Source organism: Aquarana catesbeiana, unplaced genomic scaffold (genome assembly GCF_042186555.1).
Source record: "Aquarana catesbeiana isolate 2022-GZ unplaced genomic scaffold, ASM4218655v1 unanchor237, whole genome shotgun sequence".
In the NCBI taxonomy this organism is placed as follows: Eukaryota; Metazoa; Chordata; class Amphibia; order Anura; family Ranidae; genus Aquarana; species Aquarana catesbeiana.
Window position 1 is genome coordinate 1,481,431 of NW_027362665.1, and position 18,219 is coordinate 1,499,649.

Genomic DNA, 18,219 nt, shown 5'->3' on the forward strand with positions numbered 1-18,219 from the left:
GTGGAGCAGACAAGTGATCCCCACACACTGCAGAGGATCCCCCAAGTGATCCTTCAATCTAGAATCCTGACATTACAAAAAACACAGCACTAGGTGTGCGCTTCTTCCATTTCTTTTTTTTTTTTTTTTTTAGAATCCTAATGTGATGACTTCTTCCCCCTCCCCCGCACACATGATTTAGGGCAGATTGGATGAAGTGTGTGATGTGAGTGGTGTGCCGGGCAGTGATACACACACATACAGATCTCTGTCTGCCAGATAAATGTAATAAAATACATCCAATATTCATCACAGCCGGGCGAATGTTGGTCACATTTGTTATTTTTTGTTTTTTTTTAATAGACCTCTAAGTGTTTGTGAAATTTTACACCACAAAATGTACTCAGCCAATGAAAGATAATGACTCCATTTTTATTTTTCTACTGCTATCAATGGCCAACACAGTACAACACTTCATCCATGTCTTTGGTGATCTCTGATCTCCTTATGAACTCAGAGATGTACAATTCCCATCGCCTGACACCCGGGACATGCAGTTCTGAGGGCCGGACAGGTCGTTCTTTTTTAACATTTAGCCCTGCTGTGGGCGAGCAAGGAGCAGGTTTACTTGTTGGATGGAAGCATTCGGGTGGCTGAGCGAATGTTTTCACACCCCCCGGTAAAGTGCCCCCACGACACACACCCGCTATGTATCCCGGGCTCCTCTTACCCATCTGTGGACCCGGGACCAGCATAGCGGGTGATGATGGGTAGAGGGGAGGGAGGAGAGAGGACACACATCCGCTCTCCTCCCCTTCTTCTTCCTGACCCAGAAGTGACATGTATGACATCACTTCCGGGTCCCTGGTGACAGTTTCCCCGACTATCAAAGCCGGGATAGAATATAATGCAGAGTGATCTGTATTACATTACATTCAGTGGAGCATAGGGGAAACATTGGGGGTCTTTTAGACCCTGGATGTCTCATTAAAGAGAACCTGTCACCAAAAAATCATCACATAGGGGACTTTTTGTCCTCTACGTCAGTGTTTCTCAACTATTTTTTCAGTCAGGGCGCCTTCCAAAATTATGGACAGTCTTGAGGCGCCCTCCAAAATTTGGACAGTCTTGAGGTGCCCTCCAAAACCTTGGACAGTCTTGAAGTTCTCCAATCTAAAATGTAAAAACTATTCTAATAGTTCTACATAATACAACAACATCAATACACGTAGGACACCCAATGTTATAAGTGATTTATTCTTCCAAAGCAAATACACATTTGCAAACTGGTACTGACTAGTATTCCAGTGTTTCTCTTCTCCCTCAGTTTTTCTCCATCACTCAGCTAATGAGACCCCAAAGCTGAAGGAGAGAGGCGGCGGAGGGTCACACAAGGATGATATTTAGGCAACTGACATCCTCCTTATCAGCTCATGATGTCATTGGTCGTTAGGAGGTTGGCAGCTAGAAGGTTGTAATGGTGTACAATGAAAACCTGAGGCTTTGTGTAACTAAAAGGCATCATCCACCCTCTGGCTTGTATACAATTTTGGGGCAATTGTTCAGTATTTTGCCAAGGCACCCCTGAAGAAACCTCAAGGCACCCTGGTTGAAAAAGGCTGCTCTATGTGATGAAAAATATATATTTTTTTGTAATAGTACAAAATGTAATTTAAACCCAGGCACATAAACGCCCCCAAAAAACCTCTGAGGCCCCGCCCCCACATATACACATGTACAAACATAAAATCACACATTGGGGCGCCTACGGCTAAAAATGTTGATTGCGATACACATGTTGCAAATCGCCGCACACACCGGAGTGAGAGCAATAATTCTATTACCAGACTTCTTCCGTAACACTAAACTTATGACCTATAGGGGGCTTTTAAAGCATCACCTATAGAAAATATAGCATACTGAAGTTTGTAACCATTTCACAAGCGCACACAAAGTTAAGGTTTGATATGTTAGGTATCTATTTACTTGGTGCAACCTTGTTTTTTTATTTTACCAAAAAATTCGGTAATTTATTGTGTTTTTGTGCCCCCTAAAATGAACTTTAGTCTGTTATTTTACAGAAATGTTGTGTTTCCTTGACTTTTGCGATAATATCGCGTGACAGTGATGGCGAACCTTGGCACCCCAGATGTTTTAGAACTACATTTCCCATGATGCTCAACAACAGTGCCAAGTGCATGAGCATCATAGGAAATGTAGTTCCAAAACATCTGGGGTGCCAAGGTTAACCATCACTGCTCTGGGGTGTCTGCTTTCAGAAAATATTACTCGGTGCAACCTCGGCTTTTATATTTTACCAAAGAATTGGGTAATTTATTGTGTTTTTGTGCCCCCTAAAATGAACTTTAGTGTGTTTTTTACTGAAAATTTGCATTTCCTAGACTTTTGTGATAAAATCGTGTGACTAAAAAATTGGAACTACCACTCTTTTATTCTTCAGGGTGTCTGCTTTCAGAAAATATACTGTATAATGTTTTGGGGGTTTTATATAATCTTCAGGCCTAAAATGATTTTTTAACTCCTTCCCACCTGGCCTATAGCAGAATGACGGCCAGGCGGGGGTTCCATTATCCTCACTGGAGGTCATATGACATCAAGAAGAATAAGCCGCTCGGGTGCGTGGTGATCGGTGGTGCGGTGTGTCGCTCTGACACACCACATCTCCAATCTCAGTAAAGAGCTTATGACATAGGCTCTTTACCATGTGATCAGCTGTGTCCAATCAAAGCTGATCGTAACCAGGAAGTGCCGGTTATCGGCTTTCATTTATTCATGCTGACAAGGAGAGGAGAGCCAATCAGTGACTCTCCTGACAGGGGGGATCTTCACTGATATTCAATATTTATTATCAGTACAGGCCCATCAGTGATGATCAACAGTGATGACCACCAGTTCCCACCAGGTATGCCAATCAGTGCCCATCGGGGATGCCAGTTCCCACCAGTGATGCCAATCAGTCCCTATCGGGGATAGCAATCAGGGATGCTTGTCAGTACGGCCTCATCAGTGTCACCCATAAGTGCTGCATATTAGTCCCTCCTCATCAGTGAAGGAGAAAACTTACTTATTTACAACATTTTATAACAGAAACAAAGAGAAACTTTTTTTTTTTTTTTTTAATCCGTCTTTTTTCATTTGTAGCACAAACAATAAAAACCTCAGTGATGATGAAATACCCCCAAAAGAAAGCTCTGTTTATGTGGAAAAAGATACAAATTTCATTTGGGTACAGTGTTACATAATCACGAAAAAGTCATTCAAAGTGTGAGAGCGCTGAAAGATTAAAATTGGCCTGGGCAGGAAGGGGGTGAAAGTGTCCGGTATTGAAGGGGTTAAATGTGTGGGCAAAAAAACCCACAAAACGGCTCTGGCAGTGAAAGGGTTAAAGGAAACGTTCCCCTTCAGGAAGATGTTACATGTTCCTGTTCCTGCAGCGGCTCAGCGATCCGAGTCCTCTGTAGTGGCTTGTAGTTTTCAATGAACTCCCACACCACTGTTGAGCACTCTGGTAGATGAGGAACAAGGAGATTGGGACCCCGATTTAGTTTTTAAAAAATGTTCACATCCCTGGAACTGTTTCTTCCATGATGAAGATCAGCCATGGAGTATATCTGAGGTGTATATCAGGGTGTGCTTCTTCCCCACATGAGAGCTGTGATGTCCAGCAATATTCATATAGAAAACATTTCCCACACTCAAGCCACTAATACACCTTGAGGGTTGTGTGGGATCCCTGATGTACAGGAAGACAGGACTTCAGTGAGGAACAATTCCCTCACTCAGGACAGGAAAGTGGCTTCTCCCCTGTGTGAGATCTCTGATGTCTGTAAAGATCGGACTTCTGTAAAAAACATTTTCCGCACTCAGGACAGGAATACAGCTTCTCTCCTGTGTGAGATCTCTGATGTCTGTCAAGATGAGACTTCACTGAAAAACATTTCCCACACTCAGGACAGGAATACGGCTTCTCCCCCGTGTGAGATCTCTGATGTCTGGAAAGATTGGACTTATGTGAAAAACATTTCCCGCACTCAGGACAGGAATATGGCTTCTCCCCCGTGTGAGATCTCTGATGTTTGGAAAGGATGGACTTCTGTGAAAAACATTTCCCACACTCAGGACAGGAATACGGCTTCTCCCCCATGTGAGATCTCTGATGTGTGTTAAGACTGGACTTCATTGAAAAACATTTCCCGCACTCAGGACAGGAAAACGGTTTCTCCCCCGTGTGAGATCTCTGATGTCTGTAAAGATCGGACTTCTGTGAAAAACATTTCCCGCACTCAGGACAGGAAAATGGCTTCTCCCCGATGTGAGATCTCTGATGTGTGTAAAGATGCGACTTCACTGAAAAACATTTCCCGCACTCAGGACAGGAATACGGCTTCTCCCCCGTGTGAGATCTCTGATGTTTGGAAAGGATGGACTTCTGTGAAAAACATTTCCCACACTCAGGACAGGAATACGGCTTCTCTCCTGTGTGAGATCTTTTATGCACATTAAGATTGCATTTAAAATTGAAACTCTTCCCGCACTCAGTACAGGAAAAGCTCTTCTCTGTTGGAAGGATGGCACCGTCCCTCACAGTCTGAGGTTCCTCAGGATAAGAGGAATACGATGGTCCATCTACACTGTGTGGTGCCGGATGGACATTTGAGGTAGTCAGGTTTTCTCCTGGACTATACTGTGTGATGTCCTCATCTTCTACTTTACAGTCTGGAGACAAAGTGAGACAATCCTCTGAGGTTTTCCTCATCTCCCGTCCATCTACTAAAATAGAGATAAAAAGAATATTACTAGACATGAGCAGATTGGTTCCTGCTGTGCTCCAATCAGATCATCAGATATAAAATGTCATGTGACAGAACCCACTGAGCCCTCGATGGGGGCTGTGGGTTGGCCTCCTACCCACAGACTTTGGCCCAGCAGAGAACGGGAGATTTGGAGGGCTATTTGCCGTCTCCCACCACCTGGAGAAGATGCCACCTCCAGACATTTGTGTCCGTGGTCGCCGGTTCATTAGAACCACTTTTATTCCACAAACAATGTACTTTTAGCTGATAAAGACATATACAAGATGGCGGCATTCCCAAAGCGTGGGGCTTACGAGACTTGGGGACAAAATGACAATGGGATAATGTAATGAAGGTCCCTATATCAGCTGCATCCCATCCCCCCCTCTTGTTATTGGTGTAATTATGTTGGGTCATGGCCTGTAGACAAAGGTCTGGAGACACATCTCAGGAGGGGATGTGTAAGGAGGGGCTGCCTGCTTATCAGAATCTCTTTATGTGGTTCAACTCTAGTTTCTGTTTCAATGTACAAGTGTTGAGTTCCCATTGGTTCTTCCTTGTCCCCTCCCCCTCTATGACAAGGCTAAGGGGAGTGTCCCTGTGTATAAAGGTGGATGTTTTGTATTTAATAAACTGTTTTATGCTTTGCATGTTTAACCCTCAACACCTGTGTGGTTTGTCTCGTGATTGGGGGGTTAAGGGCTGATTATGGTGAGTCTGCAGGCTGCGGGTGTGTTTGGAGGACAGGGGGCACAGGTCTGGTGGAGGTGCCCATATGGGGTATCCGAGATCCGTCACAGACCAGCTGGTAGAAAATGGGTGCAAAAGAAGTCAGGACTATGTAATGTACAACATATTGTATAAGATACAACAGATAGGACAATATAGTATCAGAATGATGTAATGTACAATATAGAGTATATAGTGCAGGGGTCAGGAGTATGTAATATACAATATAGAGTATGCAGTATAAGGGTCAGGAGTATGTAATGTACAATATAAATTACACAGTATAAGGGTCAGGAGTATATAATGTACAATATAGATTACACAGTGTAAGGGTCAGGAGTATGTAATGTACACCATAGAGTATATAGTGCAGGGGTCAGGAGTATATAATTAAAATATAAATTATACAGAGTAAGGGTCAGGACTTATAATATTGGTATTCAGTAATCAGTGGAAGATTAAATGTTTACATGAGACAAGTTGCAGAGGTCCCACACCGCTGCCTCCCATCTCCTGAGACTGCACTCAGTGACTTGGGTCTGAGACTATACAGACATATCCCTCCACCCGGCACAGACAGCAGACAACAGAGAAAGTAATCCTGGGAGAATTGTTCTGTCAGAGATCTTACTAGATTCGGGAACTGGACAGAAGATCCTAAGTATATTCCCTAGCTGTCTAGTAACATTTATGGTGAAAACAAACATTTTGCTGCCAGCTGAACCCCAGAATCTCCATAAATCCAGTCTAGATACATAAATTGTGTCTGCAGCACAGAGAAGGAAGATTATCCGAGAGAAATACAGGAATACAGGACGGGGAACACAGCTCAGGAAAGTGACCAGGGGATTACAGGCTGATATCACCCAGTCCCCGCCCTACTCTGGACCAATCAGTGAGCAGTATGGGTGGAGGAATGTATTTAGTGTTAATGACCCACCTGTGCTGATCTCTGTAGGAGTGTCCTCCTCTATAAATGTCCCCGTTATTCCATCCTCCTCCATAGACTGCTGATCATCCCTCACATACCTCTCTTCTTCTTCTGCTTTAACCTCAAATTCTATATCGATTGGATCTCCACTCTAAACCAAGAAAATGAGAGAGAATATCATCTGTAAGATATAAGCTTTATTATTGTGACATCACATAAAAAATCCACACATTTGTGTTGATTTATTAAAGGCAAATCCACTACACACTACAAGTGCACATGGAAGTTCAGGTGCTGTAGCTCTGAGGGGAAGATCTGAAATGAGGGGAAGCTCTGCTGATTTCTATCATTCAATCATATGAAAGCAGAAAAGCTGTTTTTTTATGTTCCCTTCAGATCTACAACAACTGCACTTCCAAGTGCACAGTGGATTTGCCTTCAGTAAATAAACCCCCCTGTCTCCTCAAGTTCATGTTCTAGATGATCCATCCCACCAACCTTGTAACAGTGATGGATGGTGTGATCTTCCTGTGTGGAATCCCGGGAATACAGAGGACGGGGACATCTCTCTGGTGGGTTCTTAGCATTTGGTGGCTCCATCATATCATTGTGTCCTTCTGAAAACTCCTCCATCACTCCATACTCCTCATCCTCCTCTTTATACTCTTCTTTAACATCAATATTATCATCCCCGAGGTTTCCACTCTGAATATATAATAAAACATTCATTGTAACAAACATGCTGTGTATAAATCATAACTACCAATAATTGTCAATCATCTACCTGATGATGGTGGGGGATGGTGTGATCTTCCTGTGTGGAATCCCGGGAATACAGAGGACGGGGACATCTCTCTGGTGGGTTTCTGTAGTTGGATGTCTCCACCATGATGTCCTGGTACAGATCTTTGTGTTCTTTTAGAAACTCCTCCATCACCCCATCCTCATCATCCTCCTCTTTTATCTCTTCTTTAACCTCAACTTTAGAATCTCTCAGGTTTCCACTCTGAATATATAATAAAAATGACATCAATGGTAACAATGCAGATAATGTACAGATCCTAATGATACTATCAGTGATTGTTCCTCATCTACCTGATGATGGTGAGGGATGGTGTGACCTTCCTGTGTGGAATCCCGGGAATACAGAGGACGGGGACATCTCTCTGGTGGGTTCCCATTACTGGATCCATCTGTAGGAAACACACACACTGACTGAATACATTGTTTCTATGTGTTTATCAGATGATGGGGGATCTAGGTGGACCCTCCGTACTGCTCTCTCCTTTACAATAAAGTCTCCTCTTACCCGGTGATGTGAGGGGCGGCTGATTGTCCATCATGACGTCCTTGTAGAGATCCTTGTGTCCTTCTAAATACTCCCACTCCTCCATGGAGAAATAGACAGTGACATCCTGACACCTTATAGAAACCTGACACACACAATGATACAGTCACCATCCAGACACATCCCTTGTCTGTTACTGGATAATTTCCCAGAATTCCCAGAATCCTCCTCACCTCTCCTGTCAGCAGCTCCATCATCTTCTTGGTGACTTCTAGAATCTTCTCCATGTTGTGTCTCTCAGGTTTTAGGGAGTCACATGGAGGCACTGTGATGGTCATATGATCACCTGACTTCACAAGAGGAAATCTCTGTATTGAGGAACCAATAGGAATATCATGTTAGAATCCCAGAATCCTCCTCACCTCTCCGGTCAGGTCTGTATTTTATTAATAGAGATAAGAGTGATGTCATGTGACCTCCCAGAATCCTCCTCACCTCTCCGGTCAGGTCTGTGTTTTATTAATAGAGATAAGAGTGATGTCATGTGACCTCCCAGAATCCTCCTCACCTCTCCGGTCAGGTCTGTGTTTTATGAATAGAGATAAAAGTGATGTCATGTGACCTCCCAGAATCCTCCTCACCTCTCCGGTCAGGTCTGTGTTTTATTAATAGAGATAAGAGTGATGTCATGTGACCTCCCAGAATCCTCCTCACCTCTCCGGTCAGGTCTGTGTTTTATTAATAGAGATAAGAGTGATGTCATGTGACCTCCCAGAATCCTCCTCACCTCTCCGGTCATGTCTGTGTTTTATTAATAGAGATAAGAGTGATGTCATGTGACCTCCCAGAATCCTCCTCACCTCTCTGGTCAGCAGGTAGATGATCTCCAGTGTGAAGTTTAGTATCTTCTCAGTCATGTGACTCCGGTCCTCCTCCATCCTCATTGGTCCCGTCATTTGATCTATACAAGTCTCCTTGTAGACGGATAACTTTGGGAAATGAAAGTAAGAATTATTTGGATGGTGTTGGTCACACAATAATAGGATGTGAGGGGGGTAATAGGAGGGTTGTTGTACATTTAAGGACTACTCCCCCCCATGGGAACACATTTATTATTATACAGCAATTATATAGAGACAACGATTTGTGCAGTGCTTTACAATATGAGGACAGGCAGTACAATACAATTCAATACAGGAGAAATCAGAGGGCCCAGCTCGTTACAGATTACAATCTAGGCGGGAAGGTCAAGTGATACAAAAAGTAATTACTGTGGGGGGATGGGCTGAAGGAGAAAATAAAAGTACAGTTGTTAGGTGGGGGCAGGATAGGCTTCTCTGTAGAGATGAGTTTTCAGGGATCATCTAAAAGCAAACAGAGCAGGTGATAGTCGGTCAGATTGGGGTAGGGAGTTTCATAGGATACGAGAGGCTCAGGAGAAGTCCTGGAGTGGAGCATGGGAGGAGGTTACAAGGAAGATAGGGAGAAGGAGGTCTTGGGAGGAACAAAGAGAACAATTTGGTTGGTATTTTGAGATTAGGTCAGTGATATAGGTGGGAGTTGAGTTGTGGATGGCTTTGTAAATTATTGTAGTAGTTTGAATTTAACTCATTGGGTGAGTGGAAGCCAATGGAAGGATTGGCAGAGAGGGGTGGAGGACACTGAGCAGTTTGTAAGGTGGATGAGTCTGGCAGCAGCATTCATGATGAAATGAAGAGGGAGGAGCCTATGTAAAGGTAAGCCAATGAGGAGGGACTTGCAGGTGACCAGGGAGTGAATTAGAAGCTTTGTGGTGTCATTGGTTAGAAAGGGGCGTTTCTTGAAAATGTTGCGGAGGTTGACGCGGCAAGCTGTGGACAGTGAATGGATATGGGACCTAGGACCTTGGCATGCGGGGACGGGTTTATAGTTGTGCTGTTGATTTTGACAGAGAAATCAGGGGAAGAGACACATGGGGAGGAAATATTATGAGATCGGTTTTGGATAGGTTGAGTTTGAGGAAGTGGTGTGATATCCAGGCTGATATGTCTGTTAGTAAATTGGTGATGCGTGAGGAGACTGATGCTGTGAGCTGAGGTGCAGAGAGATAGATTTGGGTGTCATCAGCATAGAAATTATATTGAAAGCCATGGGAGAAGGGTGTAGACTGAGAATAGGAGAGGTCCAAGAACAGAAACTTGGGAAAACCCAACAGAGAATGGAAGAGAAGAGGGAGTAGAATTATAAGTGACAGAGAAGGTGCGGTGGGATAGGTAGGATGAGAACCAGTGAAAAGTACAGTCATGGAGACCAAAGGGGTAGAGTTTTTTGAGGAGGAGGGGGTGGTCCACCACATCAAAGGCAGCAGAGAGGTCCAGCAGTAGTGGTTAGGTGGGCGATAGAATAAAGATTAGCAACCTCATCAATAGTTGCAGGGTTAAATGAGGGAAGTAATGATTGTACCTGTGGACATGGTGTATTAAGTGGGGGGTGTATATGGGCATTGGAGATCTTCTCACAAATTGAATCAATCTTATTTTTGAAGTGATTGGCGATGTCCTGGGCAGTGAGTGAGTTAATAGGTGGAGGCTGTGGATGATGAAGAAGAGAGATAAAAGAAGAAAAGAGTTGATGGGGACTGGATAAGAATGTGCTAATGAAAGTGATAAAATAATTCTGCTAGGCAGTGAGGAGGCAGGAATTGTATTTTTGGAGGGCAGATTTATAGTAGTTGAAGTCTTTCTGGGACTTAGTCTTATGCCTCAGGTGCTCAAGAGCGCTGCTATGTTTTTTGAGACATCTGGTGTCATCTGTTTGCCAGGATTGTAGGGTTCGGGGCCTGGTTCTGTGTGTGGTGAGGGGGGGGGGGGGTGAGCTTGTCTAGGGAGGATGACAGTTAGATGTTGTAGACAGAAGTGGTTAGGTTGGGGCAAGACAGAGATGAGATTTTGTAATAGAGGTGGTCAGTAGCAGAGAAGAGAAGGGTTGAAGTGGCGAAGGTTTCTAGGGGGTAACCGTTAGGCGGTTGGAGGGACAGGAGGCGGACGACAGGGAGAGAGCAAAACTAATAAGGTGGTGATCAGAGAGTGAGAGAGGATTGTGTAGTGATGTAGTAGTGGGATGATGATTATTAATTATTATTATAATGCGAGTCATTTCCCGCAGCAATCGGTTCTTTCAGAGAATGCATTTATTGACTCAACAGATGACCAAATCTAACAGAGGTATAGACAAGGTAGATGATGACAGGATATTCATGCAACATTCAGACACCTTCAGAGAACCCAGTTTATCCTGTCAGCCAAACAGGGCCTTCCCTCATACACATTTTCTTCCCATGGGTTATAAAGACAAGCAATTTGATTGGCCAATTCTGTTAGGCCTTTGATTTGATTCTGTCCTTCAGAGTGACAGATAATGACCCTAAGGCAGGAACAGCTGCAGTCATAAAACTACCACTTGGGTTGACCCTTGAGGTGGTCTTTTATTATTATTATTATTATTATTATTAACATAGCACAGAGTCATTATTTGTCAGTCTGTTCTGCCTTCTGAGTAGTGCAAAAAAAGGGGGGGGCTTTAAATGAGGCACATATGTAGTGTGCCTCCATCCCTGGTTCAAGTAAAATAAGAAAGGGGATTGGGACTTTAAATCAGGCTCTCGACATTGTGGTGGTATGTTAATAGAAAAACATGTTTAATAACATGGAGGATGTATACAATACATATCAATGGTATAGAAAAGGTAAAAAAATATATATTTGGATCATAAAATTGCACATGCAGATACACAAATAACACAAATAACATGGTTACATCAAGGTTACATGATAATATCAACTTGGCAACACATGATAATATGGAAAAAAAATTGTGTATCTGCATGTGCAATTTTATGATCCAAATATATATTTTTTACCCGTGTCGAGAGCCTTATTTAAAGTTCCAACCCCTTTCTTTTTTTGCCTTCTGAGTAACAGACAATGACCCCCTAGCTATGGACAGCTGCAGTCATAAACTAATTAACATAGCACAGAGTCACCATCTGTCCCAATTCTGACAAATTCTGGCCTGGTCAATATCTCAGTACTGTATGTGTACATATGTGCATACACACATATAATAATATAATATACACACACATATAAAATGCACTACAGATTGTTGGTGAGGTTGCATTGAGTTCATAGATAGGAGAATACAAGGTCAAGGGTGTTACCATCGGCGTAAGTAGAAGAATGTATTCATTAATTCAGGTCAAAAGAGGAGGTTAGAATGAGAAGTTTATAAGTAGCAGGAGTATTAGCATTAACAGGGTATTGAAGTCACTGAGAACGATTGTGGGGATTTCAGAAGAGAGAAATGGGAGAAATAGACAAATACAATGTGCCTCTGAAGAGGAAAGTGTCAGAGAGGGAGGTGGTTGAAGTACCTGATAGGTGCTGCATGGGGCTAGAAGGATTCCCACTCTGCCTCCCTTCCATCCACTGGGTCTGGCGGAGTGAGTCCAGAGAAGGCCACCATGGGAGATTGAAGCAAGAGAAGCAGTGTCAGATTCATGAAGCCAGGTTTCGGGAATGGCAAGTAGGTAAAGGGAATTTGTGATAAAGAGATAGTGGAGGGCGGGGAGTTTGTTACAGACAGAGTGGGCATTCCAGAGGGCACAGGAGAAGAGGAGGCTGGTTTTGGGAAGAAGAGGAATGGAAACCAAGTTCTGTGGATTGAGTATGCTGCCAGAGGGTGTAGGGTGATGGGAGCATTGGGCACAGTTAAATGATGGAGGACCATGGTTTGGGGATATGTAACCAGAGGTTAGGAGAAGCAGAAGGGTGAGGGAGGTAATGTGGGAGTGTGATTTATATAACGGGACACCCCAGGATCCTGGATGTTTTATCAGCATGTGGGTGTAGAATTACCAGGAGTTGGTGAGTGCAGTAATATGGAGAGAACAGAAAGGAGAGTGATATATATAAGCTGTGGGGTGGAGAAGAGGGGTGAAGGAAAGAGAGTTTAAGGAAAGAGGAAACAACTGCCAGAAGGAGTGGTAGAGAGCGCATGTTACAGAGTGGAAGGACAGAGGAGTAAAGAGACGGGTCATCTGCAGTCTGTTTGGTGCTTTTCAGTGCAGTTTGCTATGTATGTCCGCTTTGTGCAATCACTGAAGTGCAGAGCTTGAAGTGGATATCACTTATATAAAGAATCACTTAGACCCCTTTCACACTGAGGCGTTTTTCAGGCGCTTTTACGCTAAAAAAAGCACCTGAAAATCTCACGAAAACCTATTACCAATAAAATCAATGAATGCTTTCACACTGGGGCAGTGCGCTGGCAGGGCGGTGAAAAAACACCCCTCTACATTGAAATGAATGGAAAGCGCTTCAAAAGCGCCTGAAAAGCTCTCTGTCATGTCTGTCACAAGGCAGCACGGAAATGCCTTGTTTACATAGGCACTTTCCATTCTAAAGTTCTGTGACACGATCGCCGGGCACGGTCACACTGTACGCAGCGTGCATCCGCGCGGCTGCTAGCCCTGGCTTTTAAAGGGGACGTACAGGTACGCCCATTTGCCCACCGCTGCCATTGTGCCAACATATATCGGCATGTGGCGGTCGGCAACTGGTTAAAGGATTTCTTGGAATTTTATTTGCTCTCCGCTATGTGTCTTTCGTGTTCTATCTTAGCCGCCCTAATTGCACCCTTACATTTCTTGTTGCATTCTTTATAAAGTCTGAATGCTGAGGATGATCCCTCAACCTTGCTTTATTTTCTCCTTTGCTTTTATATGTATTTTTACATTGGAGTTAAGCCATCCAGGACTTTTGTTCGCTCTTTTAAATTTATTACCCAATGGGATGCATTGGCTAATGCCCTTATTTAATATGCTCTTAAAGCAAACCCATCTCTCCTCCGTATTCTTTGTTCCTAATATTTTATCCCAATTTATGCCTTCTAGCAAGGTTTGTAGTTTAGGGAAGTTGGCTCTTTTGAAATTCAGTGTCTCTGTATTCCCTTTATGTTTCCTATTTATGTGATTTATACTGAAGCCAATTGACCTGTGTTCACTGTTTCCTAAATTGCCCCGTATTTCCACATCCGTTATCAGGTCTGTATTGTTCATAATCAGTAGATCCAGTAATGTTTTATTTATAGTTGGTGCGTCTAACATCTGACCCATAAAATTGTCCTGCAAGACATTTTAGAAACTGGCGGTGGTTCCCTCCGCCCAGTCTATGTCTGGATAATTAAAATCCCCCATTATGATAACACTTTCTATCCTTGCTGCTAATCCAAATTGTGATAGGAGATCCATCTCCCCTTCCTCCCTCAAGTTAGGGGGCCTATAGCATACTCCCAGTATTATTTTCCCCTTAGCTTCATCCCTTTGGAGCTTTACCCATAAGGATTCCACCTCCTCCCTAGCTCCCTCAGTGATGTCATCTCTCACATTCACTTGTACATTATTCTTGATATATAGGCATACCCCTCCCCCTTTTTTACCCTCTCTATCCTTGCGGTATAGGGTATACCCTTGAATGGTTGCCAGCCAATCATGAGAGCTGTTTAACCAGGTCTCTGAAATTCCCACAAAATCCAAATCCTCCTCATACAACAGTATCTCTAGTTCACCCATCTTGTCCGCCATGCTACTGGTATTGGTGAACATGCCGAATAGTTTAGACCGGCCGCATATTATCCCAGACATCTCAAGTCACCCGCGAGCATCTCCCGCATTTGGTTGCGGGCTCCCGGACACCCGCGGGTGCAGGGCGATCTCCTGGCTGGACCTGTCACTCAGTCACAGACAGACAGAGCAACCCAAGCGGCCGAATGGAGTTTGGCCGCTCTGTCTGTGGCTGAGTGATAGGCGGATGTAGGCTGTGAGCTGAGGCAGAGGGAGGACAGCCCATACTACTGCATGGGTACTTTATTTTTCAGTTCGGTTAATACAGCAGAAAGGGAAGGAGGGGGGTGGGTGGAGGCAGAGAGAAGACTGTGCACCACCTGTGATCTGCAGGCTGTAGCAATTAAAAGAAAAAAAACTTTCCCCTGTTAAGCGGACTCTTACTTCACTTTAAGGTGCCACTGGGCAGTGATCTCCTGTGTGACAAGTACATGACAGTTCTCTTCTATATCAATCCGCCGGGCAGACCGGGATTGTCATGTACTTGTCGCACAGAAGATCACTGTGCAGCGGCACCCAAAAGTGGAGAGAGTTCGCTTGACAGGGGAAAGTTTTCTATTAATTGCTACAGCCTACAGATCACGGCTCCCAGTCTTCTCTCTGCCTCTGCCCACCCCCTCTCCTGCTGGGAATTCTCTGACTGGGATGGCTCCCCAACACCAGCAGCTAGACACCAGCAGACAGACCCCAGGACCAGCAGACAGACACCAGCAGACAGACCCCAGGACCAGCAGACAGACCCCAGAACCAGCAAACCAGATCCCAGGAGTCAGACCCCAGCACCAGCAGCCAGACCCCTGGCCCCAGCAACCAGACCCTTGGCCCCAGCAACCAGACCCCAGGACGAACAGCCCAGCTCCAGTAGCCAGACCCTTGGCCCCAGCAACCAGACCCTTGGCCCCAGCAACCAGACCCCAGGACCAACAGCCCAGCTCCAGCAGCCAGACCCTTGACCCCAGCAACCAGACCCTTGGCTCCAGCAACCAGACCCCTGGCCCCAGCAAACAGACCCCAGGACCAGCAGTCCAGCTCCAGCAGCCAGACCCTTGGCCCTAGCAGACAGACCCCAGGACCAGCAGCTGTGTGATCATGCTGCATTTCATGAGCACTGGTAAGGCTGCATTTCATTAGCACTGATCAGGCTGCATTTAATTGGCACTGGTAAGGCTGTATTTTATTTGGGGGGAGGCACGAAACTTCATCTCCCTGAAATGAGTTTGAAACCTTCCTGAAATGAGTTTTTACAGGTTGGGATGTCTTACATACTCTTATTGGGTGTTCCGAGATTGCAACTAGGACTTGTTACCATGCTTACCTTGGGTTTATGTGCTTTAGTCAATCTACCACTAATGCCCCCAATACTACCCTCTGGAATATGTTCCACCAGGGGCGTTGCTAGGTGAGAAAAAGACCAGGGGCTTCATCCTGGCACCGGGGGGTGGGGGGGTGTTGTGCGGCGGGAGGGGGGTAAGCTCACTTGCTGGTTGCTGCATGGCTTACCAGTGCCCATCAATGCTGAACACTAAAAACTGACATTCCTGACACACATAGACCATTACACTGACCCACATTGACCTACCTGACACACACTGACCTACCTGACCATTACACTGAATATAAATAATAAATATTTATGACATTTATTTATTTTAAAATTTATGACATTTATAATGCCCATCCCCTCTTATAGGGCACATGGTGTATAGGGATGTACAATGTAAAACATGGTTGTATTTCCCCACCCAGGGAAAATACAACTGGGTGCAATGCTCTGCAGGCTCCGTAGAAAAAAAATGAAATAAAAGCCCCATCAAATGCAGCCACTGCGCCCCGTCAAATGCAGCCACTGCGCCCATCAAATTAAGCCACTGCGCCCGTCAAATTAAGCCACTGCGCCCGTCAAACTAATCCACTGCGCCCCGTCAAATTAAGCCACTGCGCCCGTCAAATTAAGCCACTGCGCCCGTCAAATTAAGCCACTGCGCCCGTCAAATGCAGCCACTGTGCCCGTCAAATTAAGCCATTGTGCCCGTCAAATGAAACCACTGTGCCCGTCAAATGAAGCTACTGTGCCCGTCAAATGAAGCCACTGTGTCTGTCAAATGAAGCCATTGTGCCCGTCAAATGAAGCCACTGTGCCCGTCAAATGAAACCACTGTGCCTGTCAAATGAAGCCATTGTGTCCGTCAAATGAAGCCACTGCGCCGTAAAATAAGAGAGAGAGAGAGAGAAGCACAGGGACACAGAGAGAGTGACACCTTTTTTTCTTTAATCTTTGTTCTGTCCCACTCCCAGTCACAGCCACCATGGCCGTTATTCAGCGTGATTCTGGAGGTTGAGGGAGAAGGGGGCGTCGCTGCGCCGGCGATCTCCTGCTGCTTTCCTCAGGCCGGGTGGCATATCACTCCGCCTGTCAGTCAGTGCAGTGGGCGGTGCCGCAATGGCCGACTCACACAGGTAAACTGCGGCTGCCGCCGCTGCTGTCTGTCCTTTTTTCTCTCCCTTTCTCTTCACTGCTGGACCCGCCACTTAGACACTCTGGGCTATTGGCCCCACATTCGGGGCTCTAGCCTCAATAGCCCCCCCTTAATGACGCCTATGTGTTCTGCACTGACTATCTCTACCTCTGGGCCCTCTCCCTTGTCATCTAGTTTAAAAACCCCTCTAACTTTTTGGGTTAATCGAGGTCTCCACACTATATATGTGTGTATCATCATCTGCTGGAGATAAAGGACATCACAGTGACTATGGAGGAAGAGGACGGACATGACGGGGGGTTACTGGGTGTAAATAAAAAATAAGATCTTATTACCTCATCTGCTGCTTCTTCCAACAATGTCTCCTCTCTACTTCCTCCCGACTCACCCGGAACTTCCTGTGTGTACCTGACATCACTTCCTGTCTTCCATAGAGACTTCCTGTCTGGGTAGAAGTAAGAGCACCATCTTGTGGAGTTCAGAGGAACTGCAGCACTGGGAAACATCTCATAATAACCATTCCTCTATAATATGTATTTTACAGGGCTAAGTTAAAAACCAAAGCATTTGGCAAACAAGTTACAGCCACTTCAAGACTGCAAAGTCAGACTGCTGATCGGTTACGATTGCCTATCAGCACTGGCTCCCTTGGAGGTCGTTACTGGCTCTGAAGAGGAACCCTTTGCTCAAAAAACTATGCTCGGCTGGAGCATCATAGGATCAGCAAATCCACATCTTGATAGACAGGGTATATTTCTGAAAGAAATTCTGAAGATAAGTACGTGTCTCAAGATGACATCCGTTTTGTGCAGTTTCTCTCTGAAACCATAATGAAAAGGAAAGATGGACACTATGAGATGCCATTACCCTTCAAAGACAAGTCAACCGGCACTACCAAACAATAAGAGGCTGGCCATTATTTGACTTCAACATCTGAAGAAAAGGTTAAAGGCCAATAAACAGTACTACGAACACTACACTGCATTCATAGAAGAAAGGATCAGAAAAGGTGATGCAGAACCATTATCATTATCAGAGGAAGAAACAGTGTGGTACATCCCACATCATGGGGTTTATCACCCCAAGAAGCCAGAAAAGTTAAGAGTCATCTTTGATTGTTCAGCAAATATTCAAGGCATCTCCTTAAACACCTTATTGACAGGTCCCAACCTGATAAATTCTCTAGTGGGAGTCCTCTGTCGCTTCAGGAAGGAAGCAGTTGCTGTGATATGCGACATTGAAAAGATGTTCCACCAGTTCTACATCCCCCAGAAATGCGCAATTACGTAAGGTTCCTTTGGTGGGAGAACAGCCAGTTGGAAACAGAACCCAAAGAATAC

The 18,219-nt window shown here is 44.8% G+C and overlaps 2 protein-coding genes and 1 pseudogene across 5 annotated transcripts in view; 2 read left to right on the top strand and 1 right to left on the bottom strand.

The window, feature by feature from the left end:
• Positions 1 to 18,219, bottom strand: part of LOC141122003 (uncharacterized) — a 207,768-nt gene that overhangs the window by 38,964 nt on the left and 150,585 nt on the right. The window contains exons 2-9 of one of the 3 annotated variants that reach the window (XM_073611791.1): positions 8,602 to 8,730; positions 7,975 to 8,109; positions 7,763 to 7,886; positions 7,549 to 7,646; positions 7,238 to 7,459; positions 6,952 to 7,158; positions 6,463 to 6,604; positions 3,174 to 4,770 (exon numbers count right to left, since the gene is read on the bottom strand). In XM_073611791.1, coding sequence (XP_073467892.1) covers positions 3,776 to 4,770; positions 6,463 to 6,604; positions 6,952 to 7,158; positions 7,238 to 7,459; positions 7,549 to 7,646; positions 7,763 to 7,886; positions 7,975 to 8,109; positions 8,602 to 8,730 — 2,052 coding nt within the window. In that variant the 3' untranslated portion in view covers positions 3,174 to 3,775. Of the gene's footprint in view, positions 1 to 3,173; positions 4,771 to 6,462; positions 6,605 to 6,951; positions 7,159 to 7,237; positions 7,460 to 7,548; positions 7,647 to 7,762; positions 7,887 to 7,974; positions 8,110 to 8,601; positions 8,731 to 18,219 lie in introns of those variants that run through there. The other 2 variants (XM_073611792.1, XM_073611790.1) reach the window with 2 other exon arrangements.
• The window catches only part of LOC141122013 (gastrula zinc finger protein XlCGF66.1-like), a 152,021-nt gene that overhangs the window by 22,983 nt on the left and 110,819 nt on the right, over positions 1 to 18,219 (top strand). The gene's annotated exons all lie outside the window — the stretch shown is intronic.
• LOC141122042 (uncharacterized) overlaps positions 1 to 18,219 on the top strand; it is a 68,940-nt pseudogene that overhangs the window by 17,062 nt on the left and 33,659 nt on the right.